At 47.6% G+C, this 13,991-nt stretch overlaps 1 protein-coding gene and 1 long non-coding RNA gene across 2 annotated transcripts; both read right to left on the bottom strand.

The window, feature by feature from the left end:
- Window positions 1-5,804: 5,804 nt before the first annotated feature.
- Window positions 5,805-9,412, bottom strand: LOC139833705 (uncharacterized). The gene is made up of 3 exons (XM_071824047.1): window positions 7,964-9,412; window positions 5,984-7,294; window positions 5,805-5,882 (listed from the first exon to the last, which is right to left on the bottom strand). The coding sequence occupies exons 1-3, from the start codon at window positions 9,410-9,412 to the stop codon at window positions 5,805-5,807; spliced, it is 2,838 nt and encodes a 945-aa protein (XP_071680148.1).
- A 1,588-nt stretch (window positions 9,413-11,000) lies between these two features.
- On the bottom strand, window positions 11,001-12,634 carry LOC139834154 (uncharacterized). The gene is made up of 2 exons (XR_011749581.1): window positions 12,545-12,634; window positions 11,001-11,209 (listed from the first exon to the last, which is right to left on the bottom strand). It is a non-coding gene; the product is annotated as an uncharacterized lncRNA (long non-coding RNA).
- Window positions 12,635-13,991: the final 1,357 nt, after the last annotated feature.

Raw genomic sequence — 13,991 nt, forward strand, 5'->3', positions numbered from 1 at the left:
ATGATCTTGATCATGATAGGCAGCTGATGAGCGCATATTGCACACCGTTGGGGAACCCCAAGAGAAAGGTATGATGAGCACAGTAGCAAGTTTTCCCTCAGTAAAAAATCAAGATTTAATCGGCCAGCAGGAGAAAGGCGTGACTTCTGAAGGTGTTGCTAGCTAACTTGTGGCAGGGCGCACTACCGGTGTCAGCAACAACGTGGAACCTGCACACAACACAACCAAAATATTTTTCCCCAACTTACAGTGAGGCTGTCTGTGGGGCCCCGGACTTACCAGTCTAGAACTCCTGTTATGCATACAATTACAGTAACCGAACTGATACCAGATTACATCATCCATTACAGTACCGAAATAACATTAATACGGAAGTCTTACATCATAGGCCATCAAGGCCGAAGTTCAACAAACAGCAGCGGAATTTATTTGACTCCAAACAGCGGTGGAACCCACGTCAGGCCTTTACCCTACAGGCGGCTGACTGGGAGAGCGACCTAGTTCGCGTCTTCGGCGTCGTACTCCTCTTCTTCGTAGTACTCCTCTTTAAAGTCTGGCCAAGTAAATAGCCAGGACAACAATGCCAATGAGTACGTTTGAATGTACTCGCAAACCACCTTAGAGAGAAGTAAAGGATATGCAATATGGCAGTAGCAAGGAACAGGCACTAAACTAGGGCGACAAGGAGCGAGAGGTGGTTCCTCTCGAGAGTTTGACATTTCTATGTTTTTGTTGAAAAACTTTTTGTAAACAATTTTACTTTGCCGACTAATAGGTAAGGAAGACCCATTTTCTTTTTCCGGCCATCGGAGTGACCAAAACAATTTCACCTTTCCACCGTACCTCTCAGGTACATCTCCACCAGTCCCACTGGTATTTTTCCGTACCTCCCAGGTACATTTCCAAAAACTTTTTGGAAAACATATTTGTAAAACAAACTTCCCTTTAATGCCACGTACCGCCATTCCCCTGTCCATAACCGCAGACACGGCTATTCGAATAGATTTACACTCTGCAGAGGTTGTACACTTTCCCCACAAGATCCGATAAATCCGCCGGGATCATCCATGGTTCGCCAAGCGTCAAAACGCGAGGCTCGGATAACCGATCGTAGTTTTTCGCTTGCTCGCCTTAGCCTAAGACATGCCGAATGAGTTGTACCTCCCAACACCAGAGTCCGGGATGCCGTTTACCCAGGAGTTGCAAAGTCCCCGACACCCGACCCTCCGGAATGCCGCGACCAACTGCGGGGCATTATTCAATGGGAGCTCATAGGTTGTACCCCGCGTACCTGAAAAGGCAAATGGGTTGCGTCCCTTCTCATGGGAAGAACCCCGGTCGAAGCGTCCATGGTCGGACTGCCACTACATTTGCAGGACTCAAACTAAGGCGAGACAAACTACTACACTACGCCCCGTCCCACTAAAGGGTAATGTGGTTGTACTGGCTAGGTCCGGTTTCGTACTATGGTCACCAAGGTTTTTAGAAAAACAACTTTTCATCTCCATTTGCATCCAGCAATATATTTCATAAACCTTCTTGTGTTTCACAAAAACCACACTTGGGCAGGGCAACCCCATTCCAAGGTTTTCCAGAAAACCTTTTTGCTTAAAAACTATTTTCACAAATATTTTTCAAGGGCTACCAACCTATAGTCCAATTTCCTTTTGAAAAGAGGCGACGAGTGCGATGAGGTGGTAAGCACCATATCACTAATGGAGGTGTGATCAGTAGGTACCAATGAGGGCTGCACCCTAAGGGTGGATTAATAAAACTCCGGGTGGCGTTAACCACCGACATAATAAATATAAGATATGCACTTTATAAAACCTGCAATAATGCAAGAGCAAGATATATAGGATCAGAGATGCATCAAGAGGTGTCTTGCCTTGATCAGCAAAGTGCCCCTGGTCTTCCTCTTCAATCCCTCCGAAGTCTCCTCCTCCTTCGTTTCCGGCGATGTTCGAATCTAGCGTCGCAAAAAAAAAACAACAAGACATATCCAATCAACAAACCACACCAGAATAACTCACACAAAAATTTGGGAAAATTACAGTATGTAAAAGGGTTACTAATGCAAGCTACTGAAAGTGGTTTCATCCATTTATGATTTTTAAAACAAAAGATATGATTTTTGCAATTCCAGAATTGACTTAGGAACCATTTAAATGGTCTAAATCTTTCTGTAAGTCATAAAAATTCATGCAGCATACCTACTAAAAGCTAATAACATGTAGAACACACATGCACAAGAATCACTTTCAAATAAACTTTTAATTAATTTACACAATTTAAATGGGACAGAAACCAGAGTATACAAACAACAAGCCACACCAGTATCAGAGCATTACCAACCAACACCAAACATACCCCTGGATAGGTGAGACCAAATGTGAACTAACCTCACTGGTTTGACAATTTTATGATTTGTAAAAGATTTTATAAAAATCATATACTGAAAAGATATACTATTTTAGTAATTAAATTCTTGAAATTAAAATATAACTCTTAAAAATATTTCCTTTGGTACAAAATTACCCTATAGGTATATCTACCAGTAGCACTTGGGTTTGATTCAAAAACATTTTTAATTTTCAAACTAAAAATCATATACTTGCTCTCTGGACAGATCTTATTTTCTAAAACTACTCCAATCCAGGAAGCTCCTGCATGCTACACTAGTGTCAAAATGAAGCTACTAAAATACACTTCACAACAAAATTAACCTCATGCAAAAAGGTTTCATAAATATCACACACTAATTAAATTACACAATCAGATAATTTTTAGGTTTTCATTTAACAACTCATTTTTACAGCACTAAATCACATGCATGCAATTGTATATGGTTAAGAAAACATCTGTGAGCATGTAGGAACTTGAATCAACTCATTTGGTCACTGGATGAATTTGTAGTGATTTAAATACTAAGCAGAGATTTTCTGGCAGGTTAATAGGAAGAAAAAGAAGGAAAAGGAAAAGGGCCGGCGCTGCTGGGCTTGGCCAGATTCGGCCCAGCAGCGCTAAGGCTGCGCGGGAAGGCCATCCCGCTTGAATGCGGGGACGTGGCGGGCCACGTTGGCCTGCAGGCCCCGGCCAGGCATGCATGCACGAGGAGGCTTCTCCTTCCTCGCGACACAGAACGCCGGCGGAACCCTGGCAATCTTCCGGCGGGTCGTGCGCTCACCTCGGGTCGCAGAAAACGGCGGGGTCGGGTGCGTTGGAAACGGCGGAGGCTGCTCTCCCGACTGCAGGTGGTGGCGACGAAAACAGTACTGGTCGAAGCGGCGGTCGATGGCGACGGCGGAAAACGGCTACTCGGCGGGACGGTGTCTACAGGTGTTCCTGGATGGAAATAGAGACGCATCAGCAAGAGGGGAGTAAGAGGCGTCCAGGGAGCTAAGGTAGAAAGAAAACGGGGGAGTCCCGCGACCTTCACCGGAGCCAAACCGGCGTCGAGCTCGCGCGCGAAGAACAGGGAGAGAAGGAGCTCCTCTCCACTGGGGAGATGAGCTGGTGGTGGGAGGGGGTTCTGGTGGCGAGAGGGTTCGGATGGAGGAGCGTTGCTGCGTTTTATATCGGCCGCGTGGTGTACGGTGCACTCGGTCCGGCGAGGAAGAAAAGAGGAGGCGGCGGCTGCTTACTGGACGAACGGGGCGGCGTGGCTACGTGTCTGAGCCCTGGAGATGGTGCTTGGAGTGGAGCTGGCGTCGGCGTGCAGCTCAGCGGCCAGGAGAGGGTGCGGTCACGTCGGCCCGTGAGGTGTTCGACGATTTACTGGCAGCGTGCGGCGCCAGGAGAAGGTGAGCAGCGGCAGCCCACTCGTGGCTGAGCTGGGGCTCTCCACTTTGCCCATATGCACGCGTCTACAGGCACCAGGGAGGACCGTGGGGTTGCCCAGGTGGACGTGCTCCGTGGTGACGCGCTGGACGGCCATTGGGGGTCCGTGGCGTGGTCCGTGGCGAGGGAGGCTCCCAGTTCGTGCCAAGGAGAAAGAGAGGGTTGCAGGGAGACGTCTGGAGCTTCCGGCCCCGTGTGCATGAGCAGCAGTGAGAAGAGAGGGGTGTGCTGACTCTATGCGGGTTGCCAAGGGAGGGAGGTGACGGGTGAGTGCATAGGTGGATAGGGGAGGGGACAGGAGAGAGTGTAGGGTGTGCAGCTTCAGGCTTGGCTGCATCTAAATGGAGGTATGCACTATTGGCAGCTTGTGCACTCCAAGCCCCGGCCACTTCTATCTCTTTATTTCCTTCTCATTCACTCGATGGGGTTAGTGTACATGCATGTGTCCAAGTGTGTGTGTGGAGAGTGAGTGGAGAGAGAGAGAGAGAATGGTCGGCTGAAAAGGAAAAAGGGAAGAAAAAAATTAGGAAGGGCAAAAATCAACTAGCCCATGGTCTATGTGACCATTTCCCAATTTTGTGTCCCCTTTCACCATTTTAGCATGACTATCTTATTTTGATTTTTGGAGAAACAAGGATAGTAATGAATTGAGATTAATATCATTTGTCTAAATAAATTTTTAAAACCAAATTTGGTTAAGTAGAGAGAAGGAAAGAATTAAAACAAAACAAGGTAAAAAGTGATCTATTAGGATCCCCTTATGTAATAGGGGAAATTCAAAACCTAGGGTTTTAATAAGAAGGGTATTTAATTTCACACAAGTCAAGTAAGGAAATAGTGACATAGTTTGTGTCATGAATAAATTTTAATTGAAAATAGAAATAAAAAGGGATCACATGAAGAAAAGGATTTAGGGTTTTAGAGATTCACACACAATTATAATTTATACAAGTGACAAACACACACATCCAACAAGCAAATGCAAGATCAACTATATGCATGCAATTTTTTTTTAAAGATAGAAAAAGTTTTTGTTGGCCCAAAAATTTGCATTCCAAAATTTTAAACAAATGCACAAAAGTTGGGTTGTTACAAACCTTCCCCCCTTAAAATGAATCTCGTCCTCGAGATTCGGTGGCTAAGAACTGAAGAGTGCGGGAAAATCCTTCCGAAGTTGATCTTCTCGTTCCCAAGTGGCTTCCTCCTCGGAGTGATTAGTCCACTGGACTTTACAGAATTTAATCTTTCTTCTTCGGGTGAGACGAACAGCTTCTTCCAGAATCCGAAGGGGTACTTCTCGATAGGTCAAGTCAGTGTTGAGGTCAAGGGTGCGAAAATCGATGTTCTTGAATACTTCAGGCTTGTCGGGCACTTGGAGGCATCGTCGAAGTAGAGAGATATGAAACACATCGTGGAAATCCGCTAATTCAGCAGGCAGTTCCAGTTGGTAAGATACTTCACCTCGACGAGCGAGAACCTTGAAAGGCCCAATATATCTGGGGGCAAGCTTCCCTTTGACGTGAAATCTCTGCATTCCCTTGAGTGGAGTGACGCGAAGATAAGCATGATCTCCAACCTTGAAGGTCAATCCACGTTGCTTGGAATCAGCATAACTCTTCTGGCGGGATTGAGCGGCCTTGAGGCGATCGCGGATCAGTTGAACTTGTTCTTCAGCTTCGCGAAGATGGTCAGGTCCAAAAACTTGACTATCTCCAGTCTCGGACCAGTTGAGAGGGGTTCGGCAACGGCGACCATATAAGGCTTCAAAGGGGGCCATCTGAAGACTAGCTTGGTAGCTATTGTTGTAAGAGAATTCCGCGAAGGGTAGGCAATCTTCCCACTTTGCTCCATAGGCGAGGACGCAAGCACGAAGCATATCTTCAAGAATCTGGTTTACTCTTTCTGTTTGGCCACCGGTCTGCGGGTGATAAGCGGTGCTGAAGGTTAGCTTCGTTCCGAGGGCTTCATGCAGGCTCTTCCAGAATTTCGAGGTGAATTGGGTACCTCGATCTGACACTATCCTCTTGGGGACTCCGTGGAGACTAACAATACGGGATATATAAAGGTCAGCCAGCCGGGTTCCGGGAAAAGTGGTCTTGACTGGAATGAAATGGGCGACCTTGGTGAGTCGATCGACAATAACCCAGATGGAGTCGTGACCACGCTGAGATTTAGGCAATCCTGTAATGAAATCCATTCCGACTTCTTCCCATTTCCATTCAGGAACTTTGAGGGGTTGGAGTAATCCAGCTGGTCGTTGATGCTCAGCCTTCACTCTCTGGCACACGTCGCAACGAGCAATGAAAAACGCTATCTCGCGCTTCATACCGTGCCACCAAAATTGTTTCTTCAGGTCTTGATACATTTTGGTTCCTCCAGGGTGGATTGAGTAGGGGGTGTCGTGAGCTTCCTTCATGATGAGTTGCTTCAAGTCTTCGATATTGGGTACACAGAGGCGTCCCTTGTACCACAAAACTCCTTCAGCATCAATCGCGAAACCAGGGACTTCTTCCCTATCCATCCTACGCTTGATTCCCTCGATACTCTCATGACCCACTTGAGCTTCTTTGATTTGATCGAACAAGGTAGGCTTCAACTCGAGATTTGCCAGAAAACCATGGCTAACGAGCTCGAGGCCGAACTCTTCAAGTTCTTCATACAGCTTGGGTTGAGCAATTTTGATCAGGGCGTTCAATGAACATGGCTCTCGACTAAGGGCATCAGCTACGACATTGGCCTTACCGGGATGATAATGAATACCGAGATTGTAGTCCTTGATAAGCTCCATCCATCTGCTCTGCCTCATATTCAGCTCCCGCTGAGTGAAGATGTACTTCAGACTCTTGTGATCGGTGTAGATTTCACAGCGATTTCCCACTAGATAGTGGCGCCAAGTCTTCAGGGCGTGAACTACAGCAGCAAGCTCTAAGTCGTGCGTGGGGTAGTTCATCTCGTGCGGTCGAAGTTGCCTTGACAGATAGGCTATCACCTTTCCTTCTTGCATCAGCACACTTCCCAAACCAAGTTTTGATGCATCGCAGTATACATCAAAATCCTTGGTGATATCAGGCATGGTCAAAACGGGGGCTGTGACTAATCTCTTCTTGAGTTCCTGAAAACTAGCCTCACATTTATCGGTCCACTCGAACTTCTTATCCTTCTTTAACAGCTGCGTTAAGGGTCTCGCAATGCTGGAGAATCCCTCAACGAACTTGCGGTAATAACCCGCCAATCCTAGAAAGGCGCGAACTTCGGTCTGATTGGTAGGGGCTTTCTTCTCCATGATGGACTGAATTTTGGACGGGTCGACTGACACTCCTCCGGCAGAAATGACATGACCAAGGAATCCTACTTCTTTCAGCCAAAATTCACATTTACTAAACTTGGCGTAAAGCTGATGTTCGCGGAGAGTTCCCAAAACAATCCGCAGATGTTCAGCATGCTCTTCTTCATTCTTGGAGTAGATCAGAATATCGTCAATGAAAACCACGACGAACTTGTCGAGGTACTTCATGAACACCTTGTTCATGAGATTCATGAAATAGGCAGGGGCATTGGTCAGTCCGAAGGACATCACGGTATATTCAAAAAGTCCATACCGTGTGGTGAAGGCAGGTTTGGGAATGTCTGACTCTCGAACCTTGAGTTGATGATAACCCGTTCGGAGATCAATCTTGGAGAAAACTCGGGCGCCATTCATCTGGTCGAATAAATCTTCAATCTTCGGGAGGGGGTATTTGTTTTTGATGGTGACATCATTCAGTTTTCGGTAATCCACGCACAGGCGGATAGTACCGTCCCGCTTATCCACAAAGATAACGGGAGATCCCCAGGGTGATGCGCTCGGGCGAATCAATCCTTTCCTCAACATGTCATCCAACTGCTTCTTCAACTCAACTAATTCCTGCGGGTTCATTCGGTAAGGTCGCTGAGCGATGGGGGCAGTTCCGGGAACTAGCTCGATGATAAACTCGATATCCCGATCAGGGGGCATACCGGGTAGCTCATCGGGAAAGACATCAGGGTACTCACAAACTATGGGTACTTTATGCAGGGCTGGGCTAGAGACACTCTTCTTGCATAAGGCCTTAGATGAGGGCATGGTCGCCACGTGCTCAACTACTTCCCCGTCCTCAGCAGTCATGGTTATAGCTCGGCGAGCACAGTCTATATGCCCCTTGTACTTCACCATCCAATCCATCCCTAAAATAACTTCCAACCCTTGCTCACCCAACACTATCAGATTTGCGTGGAAACGTTTTCCCTGAATATCTATGGGAACCTCTTTGCAGGAACTCTGGGTTCTGCTAGTGGATCCAGGGATTTGTACGAGCATAGGTCGTTTCAAGGGGGTGGGGGTTAAGCCTCCCTTTTTCACAAAGGGCTTGGTAACGAAAGAATGCGAGGCTCCAGAGTCGAACAAAACAGTCGAGGGGACTGAGTTGACAGGGAACGTACCCAGAACAATGTCCGGAGCTTCCTGAGCTTCTTCTGCGTTGACATGGTTGAGGTGTCCCCTAGCTGGTCCAGCAGACTTCTTCTGGTTCGGGTTCCTTCCGGCGGCAGTACGGGCTTGACCCTGATTTGGCTTGGGCGCATTGGGGCGCTGAGCAGTGTTCATCTTGTTGGGACACTCCTTGGAGAAATGACCCGGCTGTCCGCAAGTGTAGCATCCGTTGGTGACGGGGCGGACAATGTTGTTCGGGCGGTTGTAGTTGGGATTGTAGTTGTTTCCTCCAGAACGCTGAGGGTTGAAGTTGCGGTTGGGGTTGTTGGGGCGAGGTGCAGGGGGTGGTGTCCTCTGCTGCTGGGGCGCCGGCCTTGGTGGAGGAAAGCTGCGGGGTAGCTGATTGCTGGAGCTGCCTTGCTGCATCATCGCCTTGCGCTTGCGGTTCTCAAACGCACTCTTGCGCTTGCTCTCCACCATGATAGAGGCATCAACCAGGGACTCAAGGTCAGGGTACGGAACAGCGACCAAAATACTCTGCATCTCATCATGCAGACCATTCAGGAAACGATCCTTCTTCTTTTCTTCAGTGTCGGTGTCTTCTGGAGCATACCTGGACTGAGTGGTGAACTTGTCCATATATTCCACCACAGTCATGCTTCCTTGCTTCAGATTCATGAATTTGTCCTTCATGAGTTTAATCAGTCCTGATGGAATATGGGTCTTGCGGAACTTGGTCTTGAATTCTTCCCAATTGATGACGTGTCCCTCAGCTTGAATAGCCTTGACGTTTTCCCACCAAGCGCGGGCAGGTCCAGAAAGATAATGAGTGGCGAACAAAACCTTCTCATTGTCGCCGACTCTGGCAACTTCCAGGTTGTTCTCAATAGTGCGAAGCCAGTCATCGGTGTCGAGGGGTTCAGTGCACTTGGAGAAGACAGGTGGATTGGTGCTCTGGAAATCCTTCAGCTTGGAGCGGGGGTCTGCATTGCCATCCCCGCCATTATTGTTGTTGGCGTTTCCGGTAGCAATTTGAGCGAGGTGCTGAAGGGTAGCAAGGTTAGCTTGGCGCTCTGCACGGGCTGCCTCACGGTCTTCCATCATAAGGCGCAGAAGTTGTGCCATGGTTGGGTCCGGAGGTGGAGGGGGGTTTTGGTCGGACCCGCTGGCGTTTCCACTACGGGTTTCAACCATCCTGGAGAGATGTGGATCAGATATTAATGGGGAAACAAGAGATGGGCAGCCACTTAAAAGGGGAGGGCTTGTTAAAGATGCAACTTTGAAAACGGAAACTTGAAAATGCAAAGTAGACAAACGATAGCATAACATAGTAGGGTGCCGAAGGCACAACATAGTCATACAACATCACAACATAAGTCTCATACATCACAACCAAAATGGATGGTTTAATAGAACCATCATCATAAGTCTACTCGCATCGCACGGGGGCCTATATCATCGCCCTACGATAAGGTGGTGCAAGTCTGGGGGTAGTACTCTAGAAGTCGTCAAGGTCCACGACAGGACCCTCAGGTGCTGGTGGGGCGTCCTCCTCAACAAAGGCTGGCTCCTCGGGGTCCTCCTCAGACATCAGTGGCTCGGGCTCCTCATCTTCATCGTTGATGAAGGCCTCATCCTCAGTATCAGGCTCCATATCGAAGTCCTTCTCCTCGTAGTCGTCGTCGTCGCTGAGAAGGGCCTCGTTCTCCTTGCGGAGATCCTCACCGTCGTCCTCAAGCTCCTCAATAGTGGCCTCCATCTGAGCAGTCAGAGCCTCCAGCGAAGCCACCTTCGCCTTCAGGCGTGAAGCCTTCCGGCGTGCAGCAAGTCTCTTCTTGCGCTCACTGGCCAAGTCGGCCTGTGCAGCAGCAAGCTGGGCGCGAAGTGTCACGATCTCATCCTCCTGCAGATCGCACCTCTCTCGGGCGCGGTCCTGCTGAGTCTGAGTGTGGTGCAGCAGGTACTCCAAGTGGTGCAGCTGGTGAGCGGTGTCGGGGTGCGGGGCGCCAGCCAAGGGCTGACCCGCACCGTCGCGCAGACCAAGGTACTGGTAACCAGTGTCGGCGACAGCCTCAGGGTGAAGGAGAGCAAGGCGGGCAAGTGCCTCCTGGAAGACTCGGATCATCCCGTCGAGCCACGTGCGCTCCATCACGTCGATGGTGAACTCCTCAGAAACGGGGGCAACCTCGCGCCCCCTGACGACGCAGGTGACCAGCCAGGCCATCTCCGAGTCCTCCGGCCTCTCGGTACGGACGCCCTTCACCTCGGGCGCCGGACGCCCACACCGAAAAGCCAGGTCGGCCAGGGCCCGCTCGAAGAAGTAGAGGGGCGGTCTCACCCCGACCTGGTGAAAGTGCGAGTACTCGATCGGCATCTACACAAATTTTAAGGTAGATTAAGTTAGTGATCACAGTGTGCAAAATTTTAGGCATAGTAAAACTTTAATGCAAGTAAAGTTTTTGAAAATAGAAGGAGATCAGGGACTTAAGCATTTTCAGCATTTAGTCAACCTCTTTGTTTTAAGAAAATAGTTTTTCTTTTCATCTAACGCCCATGCTAACTAAGGTCTCCTACAGTCAGGATGGCTCTGATACCAGCTCTGTGGGGCCCCGGACTTACCAGTCCAGAACTCCTGTTATGCATACAATTTCACGATCCCAAGATCATTCCATCGTGAATACATAACCGAACTGATACCAGATTACATCATCCATTACAGTACCGAAATAACATTAATACGGAAGTCTTACATCATAGGCCATCAAGGCCGAAGTTCAACAAACAGCAGCGGAATTTATTTGACTCCAAACAGCGGTGGAACCCACGTCAGGCCTTTACCCTACAGGCGGCTGACTGGGAGAGCGACCTAGTTCGCGTCTTCGGCGTCGTACTCCTCTTCTTCGTAGTACTCCTCTTCAAAGTCTGGCCAAGTAAATAGCCAGGACAACAATGCCAATGAGTACGTTTGAATGTACTCGCAAACCACCTTAGAGAGAAGTAAAGGATATGCAATATGGCAGTAGCAAGGAACAGGCACTAAACTAGGGTGACAAGGAGCGAGAGGTGGTTCCTCTCGAGAGTTTGACATTTCTATGTTTTTGTTGAAAAACTTTTTGTAAACAATTTTACTTTGCCGACTAATAGGTAAGGAAGACCCATTTTCTTTTTCCGGCCATCGGAGTGACCAAAACAATTTCACCTTTCCACCGTACCTCTCAGGTACATCTCCACTAGTCCCACTGGTATTTTTCCGTACCTCCCAGGTACATTTCCAAAAACTTTTTGGAAAACATATTTGTAAAACAAACTTCCCTTTAATGCCACGTACCGCCATTCCCCTGTCCATAACCGCGGACACGGCTATTCGAATAGATTTACACTCTGCAGAGGTTGTACACTTTCCCCACAAGATCCGATAAATCCGCCGGGATCATCCCTGGTTCGCCAAGCGTCAAAACGCGAGGCTCGGATAACCGATCGTAGTTTTTCGCTTGCTCGCCTTAGCCTAAGACATGCCGAATGAGTTGTACCTCCCAACACCAGAGTCCGGGATGCCGTTTACCCAGGAGTTGCAAAGTCCCCGACACCCGACCCTCCGGAATGCCGCGACCAACTGCGGGGCATTATTCAATGGGAGCTCATAGGTTGTACCCCGCGTACCTGAAAAGGCAAATGGGTTGCGTCCCTTCTCATGGGAAGAACCCCGGTCGAAGCGTCCATGGTCGGACTGCCACTACATTTGCAGGACTCAAACTAAGGCGAGACAAACTACTACACTACGCCCCGTCCCACTAAAGGGTAATGTGGTTGTACTGGCTAGGTCCGGTTTCGTACTATGGTCACCAAGGTTTTTAGAAAAACAACTTTTCATCTCCATTTGCATCCAGCAATATATTTCATAAACCTTCTTGTGTTTCACAAAAACCACACTTGGGCAGGGCAACCCCAATCCAAGGTTTTCCAGAAAACCTTTTTGCTTAAAAACTATTTTCACAAATATTTTTCAAGGGCTCCCAACCTATAGTCCAATTTCCTTTTGAAAAGAGGCGACGAGTGCGATGAGGTGGTAAGCACCATATCACTAATGGAGGTGTGATCAGTAGGTACCAATGAGGGCTGCACCCTAAGGGTGGATTAATAAAACTCCGGGTGGCGTTAACCACCGACATAATAAATATAAGATATGCACTTTATAAAACCTGCAATAATGCAAGAGCAAGATATATAGGATCAGAGATGCATCAAGAGGTGGCTTGCCTTGATCAGCAAAGTGCCCCTGGTCTTCCTCTTCAATCCCTCCGAAGTCTCCTCCTCCTTCGTTTCCGGCGATGTTCGAATCTAGCGTCGCAAAAAAAAGAAAACAACAAGACATATCCAATCAACAAACCACACCAGAATAACTCACACAAAAATTTGGGAAAATTACAGTATGTAAAAGGGTTACTAATGCAAGCTACTGAAAGTGGTTTCATCCATTTATGATTTTTAAAACAAAAGATATGATTTTTGCAATTCCAGAATTGACTTAGGAACCATTTAAATGGTCTAAATCTTTCTGTAAGTCATAAAAATTCATGCAGCATACCTACTGAAAGCTAATAACATGTAGAACACACATGCACAAGAATCACTTTCAAATAAACTTTTAATTAATTTAGACAATTTAAATGGGACAGAAACCAGAGTATACAAACAACAAGCCACACCAGTATCAGAGCATTACCAACCAACACCAAACATACCCCTGGATAGGTGAGACCAAATGTGAACTAACCTCACTGGTTTGACAATTTTATGATTTGTAAAAGATTTTATAAAAATCATATACTGAAAAGATATACTGTTTTAGTAATTAAATTCTTGAAATTAAAATATAACTCTTAAAAATATTTCCTTTGGTACAAAATTACCCTATAGGTATATCTACCAGTAGCACTTGGGTTTGATTCAAAAACATTTTTAATTTTCAAACTAAAAATCATATACTGGCTCTCTGGACAGATCTTATTTTCTAAAACTACTCCAATCCAGGAAGCTCCTGCATGCTACACTAGTGTCAAAATGAAGCTACTAAAATACACTTCACAACAAAATTAACCTCATGCAAAAAGGTTTCATAAATATCACACACTAATTAAATTACACAATCAGATACTTTTTAGTTTTTCATTTAACAACTCATTTTTACAGCACTAAATCACATGCATGCAATTGTATATGGTTAAGAAAATATCTGTGAGCATGTAGGAACTTGAATCAACTCATTTGGTCACTGGATGAATTTGTAGTGATTTAAATACTAAGCAGAGATTTTCTGGCAGGTTAATAGGAAGAAAAAGAAGGAAAAGGAAAAGGGCCGGCGCTGCTGGGCTTGGCCAGATTCGGCCCAGCAGCGCTAAGGCTGCGCAGGAAGGCCATCCCGCTTGAATGCGGGGACGTGGCGGGCCACGTTGGCCTGCGGGCCCCGGCCAGGCATGCATGCACGAGGAGGCTTCTCCTTCCTCGCGACGCAGAACGCCGGCGGAACCCTGGCAATCTTCCGGCGGGTCGTGCGCTCACCTCGGGTCGCAGAAAACGGCAGGGTCGGGTGCGTTGGAAACGGCGGAGGCTGCTCTCCCGACTGCAGGTGGTGGCGACGAAAACAGTACTGGTCGAAGCGGCGGTCGATGGCGACGGCGGAAAACGGCTACTCGGCGGGACGGTG

Source organism: Lolium perenne, chromosome 7, assembly GCF_019359855.2.
Source record: "Lolium perenne isolate Kyuss_39 chromosome 7, Kyuss_2.0, whole genome shotgun sequence".
Taxonomy (NCBI): domain Eukaryota; kingdom Viridiplantae; phylum Streptophyta; class Magnoliopsida; order Poales; family Poaceae; genus Lolium; species Lolium perenne.